The sequence below is a fragment of the Aquarana catesbeiana genome, linkage group LG12, assembly GCF_042186555.1.
Source record: "Aquarana catesbeiana isolate 2022-GZ linkage group LG12, ASM4218655v1, whole genome shotgun sequence".
Taxonomy (NCBI): Eukaryota; Metazoa; Chordata; class Amphibia; order Anura; family Ranidae; genus Aquarana; species Aquarana catesbeiana.
Genome location: NC_133335.1, coordinates 214,798,514 through 214,824,206, shown reverse-complemented (window position 1 = coordinate 214,824,206; position 25,693 = coordinate 214,798,514). Strand labels below are relative to the sequence as shown.

Below are 25,693 nucleotides of genomic sequence, written 5' to 3'. Positions count from 1 at the left end.
ATGTAGTACATATAGGGAGGAGAGGTTTGGGGGTGTCAGTCTTCTTGTACCCCCCAGCACTCCTCTTTCTACCCCCCGGAGCTTCCTCCATCCATCTCTCTACCTGAGCGGCTCCGCCCACCGCCCCTCCCACATTCTCCGCTGGAGCATTTGGCACCGAAGCTGGACGGAGCTCTAATCTCATTCCAGATGTGTCCCCGCCCCATGCCCCTCCCTCCCAGCCCCGGCAGCCAATCCCCCCGCCGCAGCCTGCCCTTTGATTGGCGCGTGGGCCCGCGCTGGGCGGGGCCGTCTGCCGAAGTTGGACTCGGGGAATCCAGCTGTGGCCAAATGAGAGCTCCGGCGTCTTCCCCCCGGCTCGCCGCATCTCGCCTCTGCCCTCTCCGCCCTCCTCCTAACAACTTCCATCCCCGGGCGGCGGGAGAGCGGCACCGGCATCCCCGGGACTTTTATCCCGAGCTCGCTTTAAGAAGCCCCATAAAAAGGTGGGGAGGGGGAGGAGGGGGCAAGCATCACCTGGCACCGATCACTGGCAACATCTGGAGAGGAGAAGAAGGAGCCCAGAGGGCGGACGTTTGGCATGAAGATCTGCTGGAGCCATCAAGAGGCAAGCAAAGACGGCTAGAGAGCTATTGGGAGAGGAGGAGGAGGAGGAGGGAAGGAGAAGAGCGGTCCAGGGATGGGGAGGTGGGAGGGATGGTGATGGAAGAGAAGACATCCAGGTGAGAGGTAGAAAGCTCCATCCCCAGCCCAGAGGTGGAAGGTTGAGGCCACCTTCCATGGTCCAGGTCCTGGAGAGCTCAGGTAAGGGTCATCCAACCATGGGAACCTTACACTAGAAGGCAACCTTCTACTCATCCACAGGCTGAGGCTATGAAACCTCTAGACAGGTGAGACAGAAGCCCACCCCAACTTTGGCCACCTATGTTGGAGCACCTCAAAGACCCAACTTGCCTTCTGGATGCACCTTCAGGCTGGGGGCGGAAGAGGCTGGACCCTTGGATGAAGCATCACTCCCAACAGTAATAGAAGAGGAGCCCCCCCCTATCCCTTGCTGACTTTGGGACCGAGGTGAGGAGCAGCATGGCCGGAGAAGCCAAAGCCCAGGAGCAGGATCCTTCCAAAGACAGCAAGGCGACGGAGGCGGAGGTGGATGGGCTGCCCTATCCCACCATTGCTCCAGTGGTATTCTTCTACCTGAACCAAGAGAGCAGACCCAGGAGCTGGTGCCTGAGGATAGTGTGTAATCCATATCCTTTCAATGAGCCAAGGTAAGGCGTTGGATGGGGGGGGGGGGGGGTGCAAGGTCCACCGGTGATGGCTATTCTGGCAAGTGTCTCCATTTTGGCCACATCTAGTGTATTGGATTATCACGGCTATATATTCATATATCTCTTTATATATCCTTGCATTGCATTGCTGCTTTGTGATTCAGCCTGTAACAATGCTCCTGCACTGTCTATGGCCTCGAAGCAATTTATTGAGGAAGGTAGGCAGGCTTGCCAACTGTCAGTAAATTCACAAGCAACTTGTGAAATCCATGATTTTTACATCTGTCCGTCAATGTCCATTATTCGTAGTCTGAATGTCCGTATGGACAATCGCGGACAGATGTAAAAATCAAGGATTTTACAAACTGTCCGTGAATTTACTGACAGTTGGCAACCCTCAACGCTGGACCAAAAAAAAAAAGACGATGTGGTAACCGGTAATGTGGAAACCAATAACAACAAGTCAAGTCCTATGTTTTCTTTATCTGAAAACCACATCGGTCTTGGCAAATAAGGCAGCAAAAAAAAAAAAAAACGTGCGGCGATTATGTGACCGGTGATTAAGGTTGCCAACTGTCAGTAAATTCACAAACAGTTTGTAAAATCCACGATTTTTACATCCCTCCGTGAATGTCCATTATGTAATGTCTGGGCATTCATGGAAAGATGTAAAAATGAAGGATTTCCTCAATTGTCTGCAAATTTACTGACAGTTGGCAACCCTGTGGGCCAAGCTGGCCAATCAGCATTCATGATCTGACTTTATAAAAAAGAAATCTGCTTGGTTGTTATAGGTGACTGTGGTTTTCCTATCACTGTTGCATTGCCTAACCGAATTAGCCTGCATGCTTCCTTTGCTCCAGTTTATAATAGTCAGCTTCCTTCAGCTTATTGTGTCCTCCGGTTGGGAAGGAAAAAAAAAAAAAACGATTGGTCAGCAAGTAGCATCTGTTTAAGGTTTCTTGTGAACGGTGACTATGTTTTCAGGTTGCGTCAAGCAGCACTTAACACCTTTGTTAAAAAAAAAAAAAACCTTTTACTGATGATATGGAATCCTTTTGATCTCCTGAGAAAAGAACCAAATTGAACCATTGGCAGAAGACAATGCAATGCAAAAGGAAGTTTGTCAAGGTTCCCTTACGTTATGCTTGTAAGGATGAGCAAAGTTTTGGTAAAGGTCACAGCAACATTGCACAGTGCGGTGTTTATGGGATTTAGTGGCTGTGAATAGATTCTTGGCTAGAAGATAGATAGATTCTAGGCGAGAAGATAGATAGATGATAGATAAATAGACAGCTGTACACAGCCTAAGACTTGTAAGTGGTGCAGCAGTATTAAACATCCCTTACGATTCTGAACGTCCCCTGTAATTTTTGTATTTTTCGGCATGTGGAAAAATCTTTGCAATAAATGGTCAGTAGTTTCCTCCATGGAACTCAACATGTTTTTCACCACACATGTACTGCTATAGAATGACGGCCAAGCCTGGGGTGAAAGGTGATAATGGGTCCCAAGTAGAATGGGCATATCTGTAAAAGTCAACTGTTCTTGGTGCAGGGTCTGCTCATGAATGCACACCAATAGATTGGTTGATACTTTTGGGCTTACATGAAGGGTCATGAAGCATCCCAAGCAGAATGGAAGGATCTCTAAAAGTCGGTTGTTCTTGGTGCAAGATCTGCCCATAGATGCCTATTCATGGGTCACTTGTTACTCTTGGGCTTACATGACAGGTTTACTATGGGTCCCAATTGACAGATCTCTGAAAGCCAACTGTTCCTGGTGTAAGATCTGCCCATTCATGGGTAGTTTGGCACTCTCGGTCTCACATGAGATGTTAAGAAGCATCCAAAGCAGAATGGAAAGATCTCTGAAAGCCGGCAAGATCTGCCCAAGGATGCCTATTCATGGGTCATTTCATACTCTTGGGCTTAAATAAAAGGTTGTGAAGGGTCATGACCAAGTAGAATGGACAGATCTCTGAAAGCCAACCATTCTAGGTGCAAGATTATCTAATGTCTATTCATAGGTAGAGTGACAATCTTGGGCTTACATGACAGGTTAAGATGGGTCCCAAGTAGAATCAACAGACCTTTGAAAGCCAACTTTTCATGGGGCAAGATCTGCTTATGGGTAGATTGACACTCTTGGGCTTACCTAAAAGGTTATGAAGCATCTCAAGCAGAATGGAAGGATCTCTGAAAGCTGTCTGTTCTTGGTGCAAGATCTGCCCTTGAATGTCTATTCATGGGTCATTTGATACCCTTGGGCTTACATGAAAGGTCGTGACGGGTCATGACCAAGTAGAATGGACAGATCTCTAAAAGCCAACTGTTCTAGGTGCAAGATATTCTCCTGCCTATTCATAGGTAGATTGACACTCTTTGGCTTTGGTGAAAGGTTAAGAAGGGGTCCAAGTAGAATCGACAGATCTCTGAAAGCCTACTGTTCTTATTGTAATGCCCCGTACACACGGTCGGATTTTCCGACAGAAAATGTTCAATGGGAGTTTGTTGTCGGAAAATCTGACCGTGTGTAGGCTCCTTTTCCATCAGACGTTCCGTCACACAAAATTTGAGATCTATTTGATTCCCGTCAAAATCTGTTGTCGTAAATTCCAATCGCGTGTAAACAGTTTCGATGCACAAAGTTCCACGCATGCTCGGAATCGAGCAGAAGAGCCGCACTGGCTATTGAACTTCATTTTTCTCGGCTCGTCGTACGTGTTGTACGTCACCGCTTTCTTGACGTTCGGAATTTCCGACAAGATTTGTGTGACCGTGTGTACGCAAGACAAGTTTGAGCCAACAAAAAAAAACATGGATTTTGTTGTCAGAAAATCTTCTCGTGTGTACAGGGCATAAGAGCTGCCCGTAGATGCCCATTCATGGGTAGATTGATGCTCTTGGGCTTACATGAGAGGTCATGAAGCATCCCAAGCAGAATGGAAAGATCTCTGAAAGCTGGCAGTTCTTGGTGCAAATCTGAAAATCTGCCCTTGGCTATTGATAGGTAGATTGACACCCTTGGGCTTTCGTGAAAGGTTAAGATGGATCCCAAGTAGAATTGACAGATCTCTGAAAGCAAACTCTTCTTGGTGTAAGAGCTGCCCGTAGATGTCCATCCTTACTTGGAAGAGTCAGTACTCAGTAGCATTACACCAATAATTTTTTTGTAGCTGACTGTAAGGATAGTATTCTAACCACCACAGGTCAGTCCATCACTATTTGGCAGAACCAGTAGCATGACATCAATGATCTTTTTAGCTGACTGCAAGGGTGGAAATCAAACCACCACCGTAAGGGGTCATTCTTCCTCCTGACCACCAAGGTAATGCCTAGTACACACGATCACAAAATCGGTCGAAAAATATAGCTTTCAAAGTGATCGTATGATAATCTCATCTTAGTACACAGCTTTTGAGAGCCGATCATGACAGTTCAGAAGGGACAAACGCGAAAATTTTTCCTGTACGATACCAAAACAAACTAATTTCATTTAATCAGTACAATGTTCGTCTGAAAAAAAATTGGAAGACCACGCATGCTCAGAAACGAAAGAATACATTGCAATACAATACAACATAACACATTACATCACTTCTGAAGTTGTATTCTGTTGTACGAGAGTTTTCATAACTTTAGTAACCTCTTCATTTATGATATGAGACTAGCATGGACAAAAAAACCCTCAAAAAAGGGATGATCATTCGTCTGATATTATCCTGTGTATGAGGCTTAAGGGGCATTTTCCTAACGGCCCCTGATGGACAATTCTTAGCAGGGGTTCCCTGATGCATAGAATTATTTCAAGGGTTCCTCTGGGGCAAAAAGGTCCAGAACAGGGGCGGACTGACAACTCATGGGGCCCCCGGGCAATTGGAGATTATGGGGCCCCCGGGCAATAGGAGATTATGGGGCCCCCAGGCAATAGGAGATTATGGGGCCCCCAGGCAATAGATTATGGGGCCACACAGTATACACACACACACACACATACAGTATACACACACAGACACACGATGTACACACACAGTATACACACACACATACAGTATACACACACACAATATACACACACAGTATACACACACACACAATATACACACACAGTATACACACACACATACAGTATACACACACACAATATACACACACAGTATACACACGCACACATACAGTATACACACACACAATATACACACACAGTATACACACACACATACAGTATACACACACACAATATACACACACAGTATACACACGCACACATACAGTATACACACACAGACACACAATATACACACACAATATACACACACAGAATATACATACACACACTGAAAAGGTACTGGAGTGGCGGGGCAGCTATAATCTTGGGATTTTTACAAAAGCACAGATTTTTACATACTGTTCTTGGTTTTATTGAGGCTGGCAAGCCTGATGGGGCCCCTTAGTGGCATGGGGCCCTCGAGCAGTGCCCGAGTGCCCGAATGGTCAGTCCACCCCTGGTCCAGAAAGGCTTATGTAAACACGATGTGGGCATCACCTTGGATGTTCTCGGACCACCAGAATAACTGAATGAGTTAAAAAACAGAAATCAAGGTATAACAGATAGAAAAAGCCAAATTGTTGCAATTTTCAAGCATTTTCAGTGCAAATGTGCCACCACATGTATATAGTAAGGGGGATCACCTTGGGTGTTCTCTGACCATCAGGACTATTGGACGTGCAACTTTTTCTTGCCATTAAAGAAATAGTGTGCTATGTGGAGGTTGGCATAGTGGGCTAGGTGGAGGTCGGTCTACAGAACAGTAACCCATTGGAGTTGATTTACTAAAATTGGAGAGTGCAAAATCTGGAAACCAATCAGGTTTTTTTTGTCAATGCTTAATTGAACAAGCTGAAGTTAGAAGCTGATTGGCTACCATGCACAGCTGCACCAGATTTTGCACACTTCAGTTTTAGTAAATCAACCCCAATGCGTCAAATTAAAACCTAATTCCTCCAAGGATGACTGGACATTTTCTGCATGTGTTCATTATTTTTTTTCAAATTCCTTTTGTCCCATTTATTCTTCTCACCCCTTTGTGATAAACCCGTCTTTTCGTATTGTGTCTTGTTTGTCTCAACCTGTGTCTCTCTGTGTGTTGCTATACCGCCCAGTGAGTCTTTTTTGTATATTTACATACTGCATCTCTCAGCTCAGCAGGATCAGGGATTTTCTATAATCTGGAGTTAGCGTTTTGTTAAATTAAAAGCAGATGCTACTTGAGGAAGAGAGGAAGGATTTTCCTGTACGCAGAAGGGGGCTTTTATGGGACAGGTACAGAATTTGAAACCCTCAAAGGCCCTGTAAAGTTTCCCATTTCTCTTCTAGAACACCACGAAGCCTTATTAGCCTTTAGGTTAGTTTATCTGCTCTCTACTTTTTTTCTTTTTTCTTCCCTATTATGTTGTTTTTGCTTTTTTTTTTCTTTCTTCTTGGAAGATCCCTTTGAATATTTGGGGTCTTCTGCAGGCCCACTCTCCCCGCAGACAGGGATTTCTCCGGAGCTGAAGTCAAAACATGAAATTCCAGAAAGATTATGACGTCAACAAAATGGAAACAATATGTACTGCTCAGATGGCGATGGAGAGAGCTGGTCGACAGAAGAAAAGCAAAAAAAAAAAAAAAGACAAAAAGATTGAATGTAGATTGGAAGGGAGCAGTCTTTGGGTACTTTGTAGACCAGGTCCAATGTTCTAATACAGCCTTACGAGTCGCCACTAAACATTCCAAAGCTTCAAACTTTGGCACAAAGGTAAAACAAGTTCATAAAATTTCGGCTCGGGGAAAGAACATTATGAATTCGTCTTTATTATTTACTCATGCTTGGGTAAATCTGATACTTGCTTCTTTCTTTCCCTAGACAATATCAGATTTTACATTTGCAAAAGAGCTTTGTATTTTTTTTGTTTTTTACATTTTTGTATATTTTTTTTCTGCATTAGCAATGAATTTTAATGCACTAGCCCACATGCTTTAAACGCGAGGCCCGTAGGCCAAATCTGGCCCCCACCAGGCCATTTCATGTGGCCCTTGCACCTCTCCTGCAGCTTCGGCACCCCCTTCATCTTTGTAGTTGGCAACAAAAAGGAGGACAGAACTCCTCTGTCAGATCCTGTACTTCTCAGTGCAGCTGCAGAGAGGCTCATCTATGCCCCCCACCCCCAGCACTTTTCAGCAGAGAGGAGGACAGAACTCCTCCTACAGATCCTGCGCCTCTCTGTGCAGTCACAGCAACCCCTTGTCTTCACCAGGGTCTTGGCATTTGGCAGCAGACTCCAGCCCTCCTCCGATCCACCTTCAGACCCTGCACTTTCTGCATCCTATCTCTACCCCCTGCATAGGTGTGCACACAGGGTGTGCCTGGGCACACCCTAATCACATTGTGCTGCATAGATTTCCCCTGCTGCTTGGGTGCAGAGAAAGGGACTGTCCTCGGTCCCTTTCTCTGTCTCAAAAGTGAGACATCAGGGGTCTGTTTAGATTCCTGATATTTAACCAAAGCCCCCCAATGGGGCGCCAAAAAATTGTAAAAAAAAAAATAAGATTGTAAAAAAGTTATAGAAAAAAATAATAATAATAAACTACTGACACCAATCTCTGCCTTGCTGACACTGTCTACTACTCTACTGCCCTATATATGTATGATATTTTTTTTTCCCTTCTTTTCCTTTTATAGGCTGAACTAGATGGACTTGTGTCTTTTTTTCAACCTGACTATGTTAATATATATGTGTATATATATATGAAGAAATGACACTTTGCTACAATGTAAAGTAGTGAGTGTACAGTTTGTATAACAGTGTAAATTTGCTGTCCCCTCAAAATAACTCAACACACAGTCATTATTGTCTAAACCGCTGGCAACAAAAGTGAGTACACCCCTAAGTAAAAATGTCCAAATTGGGCCCAAAGTGTCAATATTTTGTGTGGCCACCATTATTTTCCAGCACTGCCTTAACCCTCTTGGGCATGGAGTTCACCAGAGCTTCACAGGTTGTCACTGGAGTCCTCTTCCCCTCCTCCATGACGACATCACAGAGCTGGTGGATGTTAGAGACCTTGCGCTCCTCCACCTTCCGTTTGAGGATGCCCCACAGATGCTCAATAGGGTTTAGGTCTGGAGACATGCTTGGCCAGTCCATCACCTTTACCCTCAGCTTCTTTAGCAAAGGCAGTGGTCATCTTGGAGGTGTGTTTGGGGTCGTTATCATGTTGGAATACTACCCTGCGGCCCAGTCTCCGGAGGGAAGGGATCATGCTCTGCTTCAGTATGTCACAGTACATGTTGGCATTCATGGTTCCCTCCATGTACTGTAGCTCTCCAGTGCTGGCAGCACTCATGCAGCCCCAGACCATGACACTCCCACCACCATGCTTGACTGTAGACAAGACACACTTGTCTTTGTACTCCTCACCTGGTTGCCGCCACACATGCTTGATACCATCTGAACCAAATAAGTTTATCTTGGTCTCATCAGACCACAGGACATGGTTCCAGTAATCCATGTCCTTAGTCTGCTTGTCTTCAGCAAACTGTTTGTGGGCTTTCTTGTGCATCATCTTTAGAAGAGGCTTCATTCTGGGACGACAGCCATGCAGACCAATTTGATGCAGTGTGCGGTGTATGGTCTGAGCACTGACAGGCTGACCCCCCACCCCTATAAACTTTGCAGCAATTCTGGCAGCACTCATATGTCTATTTCCCAAAGACAACCTCTGGATATGATGCTGAGCACGTGCACTCAACTCCTTTGGTCGACCATGGCGAGGCCTGTTCTGAGTGGAACCTGTCCTGTTAAACCGCTGTATGGTCTTGGCCACCATGCTGCAGCTCAGTTTCAGGGTCTTGGTAATCTTCTTATAGCCTAGGCCATCTCTATGTAGAGCAACAATTATTTTTTTCAGATCTTCAGAGAGTTCTTTGCCATGAGGTGCCATGTTGAACTTCCAGTGACCAGTATGAGAGAGTGAGAGTGATAACATCAAATTTAACACACTTGCTCCCCATTCACACCTGAGACCTTGTAACACTAACGAGTCACATGACACCGGGGAGGGAAAATGGCTAATTGGGCCAAATTTCGACATTTTCACTTAGGGGTGTACTCACTTTTGTTGCCAGCGTTTAGACATTAATGGCTGTGTGTTGAGTTCTTTTGAGGGGACAGCAAATTTACACTGTTATACAAGCTGTACACTCACTACTTTACATTGTAGCAAAGTGTCATTTCTTCAGTGTTGTCACATGAAAAGATATTATAACATTTTTACAAAAATGTGAGGGGTGTACTCACTTTTGTGAGATACTGTGTATATATTGTCCTTCTCTTTTTTTTACAGTAATTCTATACATTCCTTGTCGTGTTGAAGGATATCATCTTTATAAGAAGGGAGGGGAAGTGAGAACAAAGTTTTGTTTCTGGAATTGTCCCTTTTTATTCCTTATAAGCAAAAGAAAAAAAAAAAAAAAGGAAAAGAAAATGAATAAATAAATAAAAAGCGACGCTAAAGTAAAACTTTAAAACGTTACATAAAAAACAACATTTAAAAGTGGAGGTGTACTCACTTTTGTGAGATATGGTATATATATATATATATATATATATATATATATATATATATATATATATACTGGTCTTCCCAGTAAATTGTTCTGCAGGGGTGGGACATGTCAGGACAAGTCTGATCATTGGAGGAGAGCAGGCTGATGTGTTTGCCCCCCAGCCCCCCATTGGGGCTTGGTCACAGATCTCTGTGATTAGGCCCTGGTGGAGGGGGCGAAACGCGTCAGCGCATGGCCGGAGCGGCGCTGGCTGAGGCCACACACACCATGTCTATATCGGGTTGGTTTTAAGCAGCATCTCTTCCTTGGTATATATACACTTCTGACTTGGTACATTCAGATGCCTGCTCCCATGATCTGAGTACCAGCCAGCTTGGAGCGGCGCTACAAGCCCTTTGTGACCACTGTTAGCACGTAGTCACTGTTTGCGCCCAGGACTGCCCATCTGTCCCTAGTCTCTTTTAACCAGCACTTGTCAGCCTATCACTGGTTTGTACAGGCTGTTAGCTGTGGCCGATCACAAACCCCTGCGCTAGCTGGTGTACGGCCCTCATCAGACATCTAAATGAGTCCTAACTTTGCTCAGTGTTAGTAAATCAGTCCCGGAGTAATGACTTGATAATGATAGACTTGGTGATAACGTGCAATTTTAGCGCTGCTGCATCCCAAAGCTCTCCTTTGTTATCACAGTAGATGCATCAGATGACTTCACCGCATCGCCTGGCAGCGATAATCCAACGGTCCTCAGTTTATAATGGGAAGATTGCCAGCATTTGATATTTGCTTAGAGAAAAAAGATCACCGAAAGGTCTGATCACAGTTATCATCAGATCTCCAAGTGTATAGATAGACAGTTATTATCAGATCTCCAAGTGTATAGATAGACCGTTATTATCAGATCTCCCAGTGTATAGATAGACAGTTATTATCCGATCTCTCAGTGTATAGATAGACAGTTATTATCCGATCTCTCAGTGTATAGATAGACAGTTATTATCAGATCTCCCAGTGTATAGATAGACAGTTATTATCAGATCTCCCAGTGTATAGATAGACAGTTATTATTTTTAGATCTCCCAGTGTATAGATAGACCGTTATTATCAGATCTCCCAGTGTATAGATAGACAGTTATTATCAGATCTCCCAGTGTATAGATAGACCGTTATTATCAGATCTCCCAGTGTATAGATAGACCGTTAATATCAGATCTCCCAGTGTATAGATAGACAGTTATTATCAGATCTCCCAGTGTATAGATAGACCGTTATTATCCGATCTCCCAGTGTATAGATAGACAGTTATTATCAGATCTCCCAGTGTATAGATAGACAGTTATTATTTTTAGATCTCCCAGTGTATAGATAGACCGTTATTATCAGATCTCCCAGTGTATAGATAGACAGTTATTATCAGATCTCCCAGTGTATAGATAGACAGTTATTATCAGATCTCCCAGTGTATAGATAGACCGTTATCAGATCTCCCAGTGTATAGATAGACCGTTATTATCAGATCTCCCAGTGTATAGATAGACCGTTATTATCAGATCTCCCAGTGTATAGATAGACCGTTATTATCAGATCTCCCAGTGTATAGATAGACCGTTATTATCAGATCTTCCAGTGTATAGATAGACCGTTATTATCAGATCTCCCAGTGTATAGATAGACCGTTATCAGATCTCCCAGTGTATAGATAGACCGTTATCTGATCTTCCAGTGTATAGATAGACCGTTATTATCAGATCTTCCAGTGTATAGATAGACAGTTATTATCAGATCTCCCAGTGTATAGATAGACCGTTATCAGATCTCCCAGTGTATAGACATCCGAGAAAAACGAGATACAAAACAATTGTCCTACACAGAGCGACCTTTGCAATCTTTCTTTTTATATTTCTTCCCAACGACAAAACAACCAGCGTGCAGCGAGCGAAGTAATAAATAAGCCAGAACTCGGGATCTGCACACTTGTTCTGCACTTAGATTGTATGGAAGCCGTTGGCAGCCATTGTTCTCCGCTCAGTGTGACTTTCCTGTACCGTAAACCTGGACTTGGTGGAGGTTCACTTCAACTGAACCTGTAATTTGCTCTTACTGGGGGAAGGTTCATTTTATTCCAGGTAAACTTAAAGCATTAATCAAACCCAAAAAGCAAATATTTATTATATTGCAGCTCACCAATTCTTAGATGTGGTGGCTGCACAGTGGCGTCTCCAGCTTTCATCTTTAGGGGGGGCACATGAGGGGACAGGGATAAAAGTAGGGGGCAACTATAAAACGCAATTATTTATATATCACTTTATATATCCTGACAATGGGTATCAAATGCATACAAATATACAATATCAAGCCCTGTAACTCCTGCAACAATGCCCCAATACATACAATAAAAAACAAAGGAGAAAGTTACCTGTGCACTATCCCAAATCCCTCTGCCTATTTAAATAAATGGATGTTTTTTTAGTATCACTCCAGTGGCCATTAAATTGTCAGCTCACCTGCCCCTCTCGTCCTGTCTGTCTTCCTCTGCAGCTTTGTGTCCACCATGCAGCCTTGTGCCCAGTGCCCACCAATGCAGCCTTGTTTCCACCATGCAGCCTTGTGCCCACCAATGCAGCCTTGTGCCCAGTGCCCACCAATGCAGCCTTGTGCCTAGTGTCCAACAATGCAGCCTTGTGCCTAGTGTCCAACAATGCAGCCTTGTGCCCAGTGCCCACCAATGCAGCCTTGTGACCACCAATGCAGCCTATTTTCCACCATGCAGCCTTGTGCCCACCAATGCAGCCTTGTGCCCAGTGCCCACCAATGCAGCCTTGTGCCCACCAATGCAGCCTTGTTTCCACCATGCAGCCTTGTGCCCACCAATGCAGCCTTGTGCCCAGTGCCCACCAATGCAGCCTTGTGCCTAGTGTCCAACAATGCAGCCTTGTGCCCAGTGCCCACCAATACAGCCTTGTGCCCACTAATGCAGCCTTGTTCCCAGTGCCCACCAATGCAGCCTTGTGCCCACCAATGCAGCCTTGTTTCCACCATGCAGCCTTGTGCCAACCAATGCAACCTTGTGCCCAGTGCCCACCAATGCAGCCTTGCGCTCACCAATGCAGCCTTGTGCCCAGTGCCCAGCAATGCAGCCTTGTGACCACCATGCAGCCTTGCACCCACCAATGCAGCCTTGTGCCCACCAATGCAGCTTTGTGTCCACCATGCAGCCTTGTGCCCAGTGCCCACCATGCAGCCTTGTACCCACCAATGCAGCTTTGTGCCCACCATACAGCTTTGTGCCCACCATGCAGCCTTGTGCCCACCAATGCAGTCTTATGTCCACCATGCAGCCTTGTGCCCACCAATGCAGTCTTGTGCCCACCATTCAGCCAGTGTCCACTATGCAGCCTATCTGTGCAGGGGAGGAGAGGAACAGGAGTGCCGCCTAAGTGTTCAGAGCGCAGCGCAGGGAACACAGCGATAAGAACTTTCATTTCAATTGCCGCGTTCCCACCGCGCAATGTCATATACAGCCCCACCCCCTGGCCGGGGAACTTTGATTGACAGAGCACCCGTCACTGGGATTGGACGGGTGATCTGTCTAACAAAGTCCCAGGACCAGGAGGAGGGGCTGTATATGACAGCGAGCGGCGGGGAACACGGCAATTGAAATGAAAGTTCTTATCGCTGTGTTCCCTGCGCTGCGCTCTGAACACCTGGGGAGTCTCTCTCTCTCAGATTGCAGAGTGTCAGCGTGGATGGAGAGCAAGGGAGTGAAGGGAGGGGGGGATCTCCCGTAGGGGTGACAGGACGCTCTCCTTCTCAGAAGAGCCTATGTTATTCTGACGGCAGCCCGAGCAAGGCTGCGGGGCACCCATTGCAACAAAAGGCATTTTAATTGGGGGGGGGCACATGAGGGGACACAGCATAATGTTGGGGGGGTCAGGCCCCCCTCTGGCCCCACATTAGTGACGCCACTGGGTGGCTGCACTTGTTTTCTTTTTTATGCTGGGTTCACACTGGTGGGATTGCAGTCATCACATGTGATTCGCACCGCATTCCTGTGCACATCACATGCGATGTCTGTACGGTGCGATTTTAGCCATACAGTTTGTATGGCTGAAATCGCATCACATTGGCACCAAAATGGTGCAGGACTCTTTTTTTTCCCTTCACCTGAAGAACACCCATGCAATGCGGTTCTGGCAATCGCACTGCGTTTTGTGATCTGCTTCAGGGTGTCGTTAAGATAACATTGACACCGCCGCAGATGGACGCTGTGCGATTGCAATGCGACGCAGGAAACACACAGGATTGGCTGCGTTTCCCGCCTCGCATAAATGTGAACTGAGTCTTAGGCTTTCTTTCTTCTATTTTCACCTGATCTGGCCAGTAAGTCTGTTGTTTTACAAAAGAGCAAGCTGTCCTTCAGATGTATCAGTTACAGGGATGAGATAAACCATTCAACACTAGCAGGAGTGCTTACAGTGATCAGCTTTTATTTATCGCTATTTATTGTTTATTTGTTTATTTTATATATTGTGTATACAAGGGTTTCTTTAAAAAGTTTCCGCACTTTTATTTAACTCTTTTTATTAGGAATTTCAAAAACAAATTACACTAATTATACTAAAGTGCAAGGTCAGCCGGCTTGCCAGACAGACTAATCACATGACACTCTCAGAGACGACCAATTACTATTCCTCCCACCCTCATCGCTTCCAACGGAAATCTAATAGTGCGGAAACCTTTTGAAGACCCCTCGTGTATATACAGTGTCTTGAAAAAGTATTCATACCCCTTGAAATTTTCCACATTTTGTCATGTTACAACCAAAAATGTAAATGTATCTTGTTTATTTTAATATTATGTGATAGACCAGTGATGGTGAACCTTGGCACCTCAGATGTTTTGGAACTACATTTCCCATGATGCTCGTGCACTTTGCAGTGTGCATGAGCATCATGGGAGATGTAGTTCCAAAACATCTGGGGTGCCAAGGTTCGCCATCACTGTGATAGATCAACACAAAGTGGCACATAATTGTGAAGTGGAAGGAAAATGATAAATGGTTTTCAACATTCTTCACAAATAAAGTGAAACAAAGTAAACAAATGCATTTGTATTCAGCCCCCTTTACTCTGATACCCCTAACCAGTGGCATTGCTAGGGGGTGGCTTTTGGGGCTATAGCCCCGAATCGGGACCCATAGGCCCGAGTCTCTGCAGGGGTCCCCAAGGGGAGGGGAGGCTCTCTCTGGGGACCCTGATTTAAGGGGAGCTCTCTGGAAACCTTGATGTAAGTGGGGGGCTCTCTGGGGCTATATACACACACACACACACGTATATTACTGTATATACATGTGTATGCCCGCCCAAGCGTATGACTTTCTTTACTACACTGCTATGGGCTCTAGCCCCAGATCTTTTGTAGACCTAGCAACACCCCTGCCCCTAACTAAACTCTAGTGGAACCAATTGCCTTCAGAAGTTACCTAATTAGTAAATAGAGTCCACCTGTGTGTAATTTAATCTCAGTGTAAATACAGCTGTTCTGTGAAGCCCTCAGAGGTTTGTTAGAGAACCTTAGAGAACAAACAGCATCATGAAGGCCAAGGAACACACCAGACAGGTCAGGGATGAAGTTGTGGAGAAGTATAAAGCAGGGTTAGGTTATAAAAAAATATCCCAAACTTTGAACATCTCATGGAGCACTGTTCAATCCATCATCTGAAAATGGAAAGAGTATGGCACAACTGCAAACCTACCAAGACATGGCCGTCCACCTAAACTGACACCTAAGGGGTACCTCATTTGTGTTTATAAGGAGCCCCACTGCAGCCAATGAGGTTGTTTTATTAAAAGTGGAGAGTGTAAGCTGTGCATGGTAGCCTATCAGCTTCTAACTTCAGCCTGTTGCGGACCGCCCACTGTACATTTACTGCGGCAGGGCGGGCGCTCTGTGCCAGGTCACATATCTACTACTTGATCTGACAATTCCGGGTCAGATTATACACAACAGGAGCCCAACAGCAGGTACCATGGACTCGATGTCCACCGGCGCCCGCCGATTACATAGGACACAAGCAGAATGACAATCTATGTAAACAAGACAGATTGTCGTTCTGTCAGAGGGAAGATGGATCCTGTGTTTCTGCAAAGCAGGAACACAGATATTTGCCTTCCCCTAGCCCAAAGCACCTGAGTAAGCACAACCTAGGCACATATTTAACCCTTCGCTATGAATCGAGATCGTGATTCTTTCGCCCTTACGATCTTAACAAAGCATTTTCCCGATTTTATGCAGAGTTTTCTGCTCAAGACGACAGCTGTAAAAAAAAAAAAAAAAACAGGCAGTCTGCCAAGTTTCACAACATTCCAGCTGAGCTAACTATAAACATTGTAATGTTTTGTTCTAGATCAAAGGAATGAACTTCGGTCTGTAAATGAGGGAAGTTTAACCACTTAAAGACTAAACCTTTTTCTGACACTTGTTGGTTGCAAGTTAAAATCATTATTTTTTTGCTAGAAAATTACTTAGAACCCCCAAATATATATATATTTTTTTGGCAGAGACCCTAGAGAATAAAATGGCGGTTATTGCAATATTTTATGTCACACTGTATTTGCGCAGCGGTCTTTCAAATGCAATTATTTGGAAAAAAATACACTTTAATGAATTAAAAAAAAGATTAAACGGTAAAGTTAGCCCAATTTTTTTTTTTTTGTATTATGTGAAAGATGTTACCCCGTGAGAATCGAGATCTTTATTCAAAGCAAAAAAAAATTGTGATTCCCATTTTATCCAGAACTGTGCAGCTCTACCCCTGATGTTAACCTCTTCCCTGCCAGTGTCATTAGTACAGTGACAGTGCATATTTTCAGTACTGATCACTGTATTAGTGTCACCGGTCCCCAAAAAGTGTCAGTTAGGTGTCTGATTTGTCCGCCGCAATATCGCAGTCGCGCTATAAGTCACTGATCACCGGCATTACCAGTAAAAATAAATAAATAAAATCAACACTTCTGATGGTGTGTCCAGGACAGAAAGCGAAGGTAAATCCCCAAAGCAGGACACAGACGGCAAAAGGATTGTTGCTTTGGGTATATTTTAAGACAGCGTTCCAGGCATGTTAGCCCTTGTCATCCCTTGTCATAGCAATAAAGTTAAATAAAAAACAAAACTAATCATAAAAATGATAATAAAATAAATAAAAAATAATAAATAAATAAAAAAATGTGAATGCACAGCACAGGGAATGCACATGTGAGCAGTATTTCCAGCACCATTCACAGTTAAAGTATAACTAAAGGCAAAACTTTTTTGTTTCGTTTTGGATTAGAACTCCTGTCAGGTTTTTATTGCTGTCTGTGTCCCCATTAGGGAGATTCACCCTCTCTATGTGTTCTGTTTACCATTATCATTGAAAGTGAAAGTAAAAGAAAATCACAAAGTTTGGGCTGTCCCCAGAAATGTAATGGAGAGGAGATCTTCCAATGGAGACACTAGTTCTGCTGGCCTGGGGGGGGGGGTCCCCAAGGGATTTCCTTCATTTGCAGGGATTTCCTCTCACTTCCTGTTTGGCTAGGGGACAGGAAGTGAAGGGAAATCTCCCCAATGGGACACAGATAGAGAAAAGAAATCTGACAGGGGTTATAACTAGACACGGAAAGGCCTGAGATAAAAACGGAAAAAGAAACAGGTTTTTTCCATTTTTTTTCAAAAAAAAATGTAGTGTGGAATATGTTCTTTTACAATGTAATAAGTACCGTAATATATCTATGACACGGTATTCAAACTAGACATGTGCAATTTGTTTAGTTTCGAATTCATTTTTTAACGAATTTCAACAAATTCGTCAATTCGGAAATATCTGAATTAACGAAAACCTGTTTACCATTTTTTTTTTTTTCGTAAATTCGTAAAATTGGAAATTCCAAATTCGAAAATCCGAAAATCTGAAATAATAACTATAATAACTAACTAATAATAACCTAGTAATCACTAACTATTAAATTATAGTTTTTGGTATTTCCTTTCAAATTTGGCTGTTAGTGAACGTAGCGAATACGAATTTATCCGAAGTTACCATTATTCCGAAATATTGGATGCTGTATCTAAACGAATGTAACATAATGAATTAATAATAATAAATAACAATAATAATATTAAAACCATTTTTTTTATTATTATTATTATTTATTATTAATTAGTTCCGTTCCGTTTGTTTAGATGCGGCATTTATTTCGGATAATTCTTAACTTCGTATGAATTCATATTCGTTACATTCACTAACAGCCAAACTTGAAAGGAAATTCCAATACCTATAATTAGTTATTATTAGTTAGTTAGTTACTCTTTCGATTTTTCCTATTTTTGTCCGATGTGTCTGCCATAATGTCGCAGTCATGATAAAAATCGCTGATCGCCGCCATTACTAGTAAAAAAAAAAAAATATTAATAAAAATGCCATAAATCTATCCCCTATTTTGTAGACGCTGTAACTTTTGCGCAAACCAATCAATAAACGGCTATTGCGATTTTTTTTTTACCAAAAATATGTAGAAGAATACATATCGGCCTAAACTGAGGAAAAAAAATGTTCTTTTATATATTTTTTGGGGATATTCATCATAGCAGAAAGTAAAAAAGAATGCGTTTTTTTTCAAAATTGTGGCTATTTTTTTGTTTATAGTGCAAAAAATAAAAACCGCAGAGGTGATCAAATTGCCGAATCGCAAAAAGTGCTCTGGTCAGGAATGGGGTAAATTCTTCCGGGGCTGAAGTGGTTAATGAAAGATTTACTAGCACAGTGTAGAGTATTATCACTGATCACTGTATTAGTGTCACTAGTGATGTCAGTGTCAGTTAGTCTCCCCCCCAGTCAGTGTCTGTTAACGCCAGATTGGCCGCCACACTATCACAGTCTATATAAGTCGCTGATCACCGCCATTACCAGTACAGTGTCTATATGGTTCAGTATCTTGATCACGATGAGAACTTTACTAGTGTCCTCAATAGCACTGATTACCGTATAAATATCACTGGCAGGGAAGGGGTTAACACTAGGGGGCCGATCAAGGGGTTAACTGCGTTCCCTGGGAGGTGTTTCTAACTGTGGGGTGGATGGGACTGACCTGGAGTACAGAGAGATCGCTGTTCCTAATCACTAGAAACAGACAATCACGCTGAACTCCCCTGTCAGAATGGGGGATCTCTTTGTTTACATTGACAGATCCCCGTTCTGGCTCTCTGTGGAGCGATCACGGGTGGCCCGGTGGCCGCAATGTCCGCCGGCCACCCGCGATCACTCCACGGAGAGCCAGAATGGGAATCTGTCATTGTAAACAAAGAGATCCCCGTTCTGACAGGGGAGTTCAGAGTGATCGCATTGGCTTCCCCACCGCGCACGCGCCCGCTGTAGCTATCAAAGAGACCGCCGTACAGCTACGGTGATTCTCGGGTGCGAGCCGACCTGCCGCCGTACAATGACGGTGGCTGGTCGGCAAGTGGTTAAAGTGGTTGTAAACCCATTACAACCGCTTTAACCTACAGGTAAGCCTAGATTAAGGCTTACCTGTAGGTGCAAGAAATATCTCTCAAACCTAAAAGGTTTAGGAAATATTTGCAGGAATAGCGGCATCGGGCGCAGGCGCACTGAGCGTGCCGTTTCTAGTGGCGATCATAGCCGTTAGTGGCGGCACCAGCGCGCATGCGCGGGAGTGACGTCATCGCGGCTCCGGCCAGTCACAGCGCCTGAGCCGCGATACCTGGAAGTCACTCCGGGATAGATGGTGGCGTCGGAGGAGGGGAACGAGGGCCGATGCCGGGGCTTTGATCTCAGGTAAGCAATTCATAATGAGCTAGTATGCTATGCATACTAGCTCATTATGCCTTTGCTTTGCAGGGTGTATTTTTTCTTTTTTTTTTTTTTAAGAGGCCTTACTTCCTCTTTAAAGTAGCGCAGTGCTGAATGGCAAAAAGTGCTCTGGTCATTAAGGCTGGATTCACACCTGTGCGATCACAGACATCGCATGTGGTTCGCACTTCTTTGCTGTGCAGATCACATGCGACGTCTGTGCGAATTCAGTCGTACAAAATGTATGGCTGAAATTGCATCACATTCGCACCGAAATGGTGCAGGACCCCTTTTTTTGGTCCGCACTGGAATTGGATCGCATTGGGTGTTCACACCCAGTGCGATCCGATTCCTGTACCATTTGACAGTTCTCACTCCAAACTGATCTGGGGGTGTCATTAACTTTCTATTGACCCCCGCAGCGGTTTGCAAAGGGCGGCGTGAACTGCCTGCGAATCCTATGCGATGCGGGAACAGGCACAGGAATCACGCTGGTTCCCGCATCGCATATGTGTGAATCGAGCCTAAGCTGGTAAAACCTTCCAGGGGGTCAAGTGTTGCAGCTTCTAATGCACATTGTAAGAAGCTCACAGTGTGCAGTGAAGTCAGAGTAAGCCATTTCAGTCCAACAGAGGAGTCAGTACAACTGTGCAAGACGGAAGGGAAGGATGGAGTTCTACTTTAATATCAAACAACGAGGGGCCCCTTTTTATCTGTACCAGAATTCTTCAATCCTACCTCTGGGGACGTCATGTATTTTGATGTTGCACAATTTTCCAGCTACGGTGGTCACTAATTAGGTCACATTACCCGGGTCTCTGAACGCATTATAGTAATTTGACTTTGTATAATAACATTTAGCGATTCTCCAGATTTAAAGGCCATGTTTTTCCGCAAGGAAACAGACTTTGGCCTGTAATGTTTCCGCCGACCTGTTCCAGATTAAAGCCTAACTCCGGCCAGATTTGACCTTTTTAAGTTTCGGATACAGTTGTGAAGCTTTAAAGTTTCAATAAAGGTTTTGCAATTCTATCTGTGACCCCATTGGAGAGATTGCCCTCACTTCCTGTCCCTGAGATGGCCGATGGGGGAAGTGGTTGTCACCAGCAACAATAAAATCTCTGCCAGACGTTCTATTTCTTCTTCCCACTCTACTAAATATGTGTTTTTGTTTGTGTCCATGTTTTAAAGATTACCCTTCACTTACTATCCTGACATGTAGTAAAAAAAAAAAAAAAAAAAGTCTGCCCAATAAGGACAAAGAAGACAACAATAAAATCAGGACAGAGGCTCTAACCCTTCCCTGCTCCATTCATATTACATTCAAAAAATTTTGGCTGCAGTTAGTCTTTGACCCTTAGCCATTGCCCTTTAAATGGATGTTAACACCAGGAAGCGGAAGCAGGTTCCCAATCACGTAATCGCTGCTATTGGTTGTCATAAGTCACATGACCCATCCCGTTGCCTACCAGGAGCCCATGGTTACAGTCCCAGGCAGTGTCCTGGGACTGCGCAGTAAGCAGAGCTCCCATCACAGAAACTTGGAGCCCTATGGATGCATATTTGTGGTGGCTGGATGTTAAGTCCCACCTGCCCTGTCAAAGCATATATGCAAAATGCAGTCAGCAAGAAAGAAGTGATGGGGTTTTAATTAGTCTGTACTCTATCCAAAACTAGAAAGTAAGGATCATTCTGACCACCAATGTAAGGAACATTCTTCCCACTGACCACCACTGTAAGGAACATTCTTCCCACTTACCACCAATGCAAGGGGCATTCTTCACACTGACCACCAATGTAAGGATCATTCTGCCCACTGACCACCAATGTAAGGAACATTCTTCCCACTGACCACCACTGTAAGGAACATTCTTCCCACTTACCACCAATGCAAGGGGCATTCTTCTCACTGACCACCAATGTAAGGAACATTCTAACCACTGATCACCAATGTAAGGATCATTCTGCCCACTGACCACCAATGTAAGAAACATTCTTCCCACTGACCACCAATGTAAGGAGCATTCTTCCCACTGATCACCAATGTAAGGATCATTCTGCCCACTGATCACCAATGTAAGGAACATTCTTCCCACTGACCACCAATGTAAGGAGCATTCTTCCCACTGATCACCAATGTAAGGAACATTCTTCCCACTGATCACCAATGTAAGGAACATTCTTCCCACTGACCACCAATTTAAGGAGCATTCTTCCCACTGATCACCAATGTAAGGGACATTCTAACCACTGATCACCAATGTAAGGGGCATGCTTCCTGCTAACCACCAATGTAAGGGGCATTCTTCCCACTGATCACCAATATAAGGGGCATTCTTCCCACTGACCACAAATGTAAGGGGTATTCTTCCCACTGGCTACCAATATAAGAGACATTCTTCCCACTGACCAAATAACTATCCAAAACTAACTCAGCACTTGAATAATTCTGTGCAGTTTCCAGGCATAATAAGGTAACCAAAGCTCCAGACTTGTCTTCTGCTCTAGAGCCAGCTATTCATCATCCAAGTTGTCAAAGCAGCTGACTTTCCACCACTAAATATATGGCAATAGTTGCATACTTCTCAAAGCTCCAAGATTATAAAGATATGCTATTATGGATGTGGTTCCTTGGTCTACCACAAACGTGTCCACTAAGTAGATGCAGTAGATATATGTTGGCAGAGCGCTGGACCCCAGAGTGGACAAAAATCAGTAGTCAGGCATGGAAATGTAACCAAAGCTCCCGACTTATCTTCTGCTCTAGAGCCAGCTAATCTTCATCCAAAGTGTCAAAGTGGTTTACTTTCCATCACAATATACATGGCAATGGTTAAGTACTTCTCAATGGATTGAGAAGGATATGCAGTTATGGTTGTGGTTCCTTAGCCTACCTATGAACCTATCCACTACTAGAAAAATAGGTATGTGTTGGTGGAGTCCTTGGCCTCATAGTGGACCAAAAACTGGAGCCAGGCACAAGCCTATTAGAGGCAGCTCTCTGTCAACCAGAGGTATCACACAGAGTCTGTGGAGCAGTCTGAAAAATATTGGAAGGATGAGAGCACCACAAAGTTTGAACAAGATCAATAAGAATTTTATTCATCAAGACACGTAACTAGAAATCCAATGCATTTCAGGGCTCAAAACGTCATTAGGGTTGAGAAATGGGATAGCATAAAATAATGAGTTGGGTATCTAAAATTGTAGAGTATCTAAGATTGTATGATTGTAAAGATTGTATTATCTAGAACAGCCATAGTGGAACCCTTAAAATAATTTTCAGGTCTCAAAGAACCCCCACTAAACTCAATTACATTGGTGGCCAGGGAAGAATGCCTTCCTTAACTTGGCGGTCCAAATGCCAAGCTTGCAGATAGCTTTAAAATGATCATTGGTGTTATATTGTTCGCTCTGCTGGAACAGTATACAGTAGGCCCCAGAACTATGCAGGAGCTATCAGATGTGAGGTCAATCTGCCACAATTCAAGGAGCCTTTGTCAACCTCAGGAGGAACCGTTGGTTATAAAGGGGGTACATTGACCACCATGAGCAACAAAGGGGTACATAGAGGGCTTAGTGACCATAATGGGGACACAATGACCACCACTGAACAACAAGGGGGTGCACAGGGGGCATTTTGACAATAAAGGGGCACACTGACAATCAACGACCATCACTAAGCAGCAAGGGGGCACATAGGTGGCATATTGACTATAAAGGGGGCACTGACCATGACTGAGCAGAAAGGGGTACATACTGACCATCAGGAAGGCACATCGATTACCAATGACCACCATTAGCAGCAAGAGAGTACACAGGGAGCATATTAACTATAAAGCGGGCACTGACCTTTACTGAGCAGTAAAAGGGTAAACAGGGGGGCATATTGACTATAAAGGGGGCACTGACCATCACTAAGCAGCAAGGAGGTACATGTTGATCATAAAGATAGCACACTAACCGCCAATGACCACCACTGAGCAGCAAGGGGGTACACAACATTGACTATAAAGGGGGCACTGTCCACCACTAAGCAGCAAGGTGGTACACAGGGGGCATATTGACCTTAAAGGGGGCACTTACCATCACTGAGCAGCAAGGAGGTACACAAGGGGGCATATTGACGAAAAAGGGGGCACTGGCCATCAATGAGCAGCAAGGGGGTACACGTGGGCATATTGACTATAAAGGAGGCATTGTTTATCACTGAGCAGCAAGGAGGTATATATTGACCATAAAGAGAGCACACTAACCACCAATGACAACTGAGCAGTAAGGTACACACCATTGACTGTAAAGGGGGCACTGACAATCACTGAGCAGCAAGGGGGCATATTGACTCTAAAGAGGGCACTAACTATCAATGAGCAGAAAAGTGGTACATATTGACCATAAAGAGGGCCCACTAACCACCAATGACCACCACTGAGCAGCAAGGGCATACATATTGGCCATAAAGAGGGCACACTGACCACCACTGAGTAGCAAAAGTGCACACAGGGGCATATTGACCAAAAGAAGGCACATTGACCACCACTGATGAGCAAGGGGGTACACAGGGGCATACTGATCATAAAGAGGGCACACTGACCACCAACAGTTATGGGGGCACACACCATTGACCACCAGCATTTAAAGGGGCACTCACCATTAAGGGTCACTAACTCCTAACCACTGAAATTTGTTCTGAAAGCTAGAAAATATCCCGATAATGAAGGGGTATTATAGTCTGGTGCTCAGTTGGTTAAGATATTAAGTGTCATGATGTTTTTACGTAAAGGAATTTGCTTTACACACTTTATTGATGCTCTGGGTTTACTCTGAAGGTAACATAAGACAGAATAATCCATTACGGGGCAGTCGAGTCTCTCCTGATCATTTCTTGCAAGAGAATGCAAACCTTTGCCAGTCAATTATATTTTCTGTAGCTCCCCTTATATATGGTGGTGTGGTTCTGGAACATTCAGTATGATCGTTATCGCTCGGCTGACTGTCTCTTGGAATTTTCGAGTCCCCGTTGTGATGTGGATTTAATTTGTCTCCGTACGCTTTAGCTGGGAGGCGAAGATACTTTAGAAGAATGCTACTTTTATTTGTATAATATTTTGATTTGTGTTCTTTTTCGGAATTCATGCCAAACAGCAAGTCAATTTGAAGCATTATTGCGGATTTCCAAGAAGAGTGTCATCCACCAAAATATTTTTCAGTGACTCGTAGATTTGTAAGGAGAACTAGCCAATATGTCAAATATATTAAAGCTGAACTCAAGATGAAAAGCTCAATACGCAAATGAAATATACGTATAGGAGGCGGTTTTACTTGCCAAAGGATTTGTATTTCTGTTCATGCAATCCTGAGATTTAAACAGCTCTGACTCATAACACAGCTCTGTCTGCCAAGGCATGAGACCTAGGCATGAGACCCGATATGTTCTGTTGCAGTAAGTAAGTAGCATTTACAGGTCAGGACCCTCCCCCAGCCTTTGATTGGACTGTGAAAGGAGAATCAGCAGACTGATGAGCTCGTCATTCTGCTCTCTCCTTCTGTCTGATTAAAGAAGATGTAAACCCAATCATTACAATTTCATATAATCTGTAATATGTTAGTGTAATTTCAAAAGTCACTTTCTGTAGATGTGCTACAGATTTGGTTTGAGACTATAGACATGCTATGGATTTGGTTGGAGACTATAGGCATGCTATGGATTTGGTTGGAGACTATAGACATGCTATGGATTTGGTTGGAGACTATAGACATGCTATGGATTTGGTTGGAGACTATAGATATGCTACAGATTTGGTTGGAGACTATAGACATGCTATGGATTTGGTTGGAGACTATAGACATGCTATGGATTTGGTTGGAGACTGTAGACATGTTACAGATTAGGTTGGAGATTATAGACATGCTAAAGATTTGGTTGGAGACTATAGACATGCTATGGATTTGGTTGGAGACTAT

The 25,693-nt window shown here is 44.0% G+C and overlaps 1 protein-coding gene across 6 annotated transcripts in view; it reads left to right on the top strand.

Moving 5' to 3' along the window:
• The first annotated feature begins 239 nt into the window (after window positions 1–239).
• CACNA1G (calcium voltage-gated channel subunit alpha1 G) overlaps window positions 240–25,693 on the top strand; it is a 345,931-nt gene continuing 320,477 nt past the window's right edge. For all 6 annotated transcript variants that reach the window (XM_073606661.1, XM_073606662.1, XM_073606658.1 and 3 more), the window contains exon 1: window positions 240–1,250. In XM_073606661.1, the coding sequence (XP_073462762.1) occupies window positions 1,084–1,250 (167 nt within the window). In that variant the 5' untranslated portion in view covers window positions 240–1,083. The remainder of the gene's footprint in view (window positions 1,251–25,693) is intronic.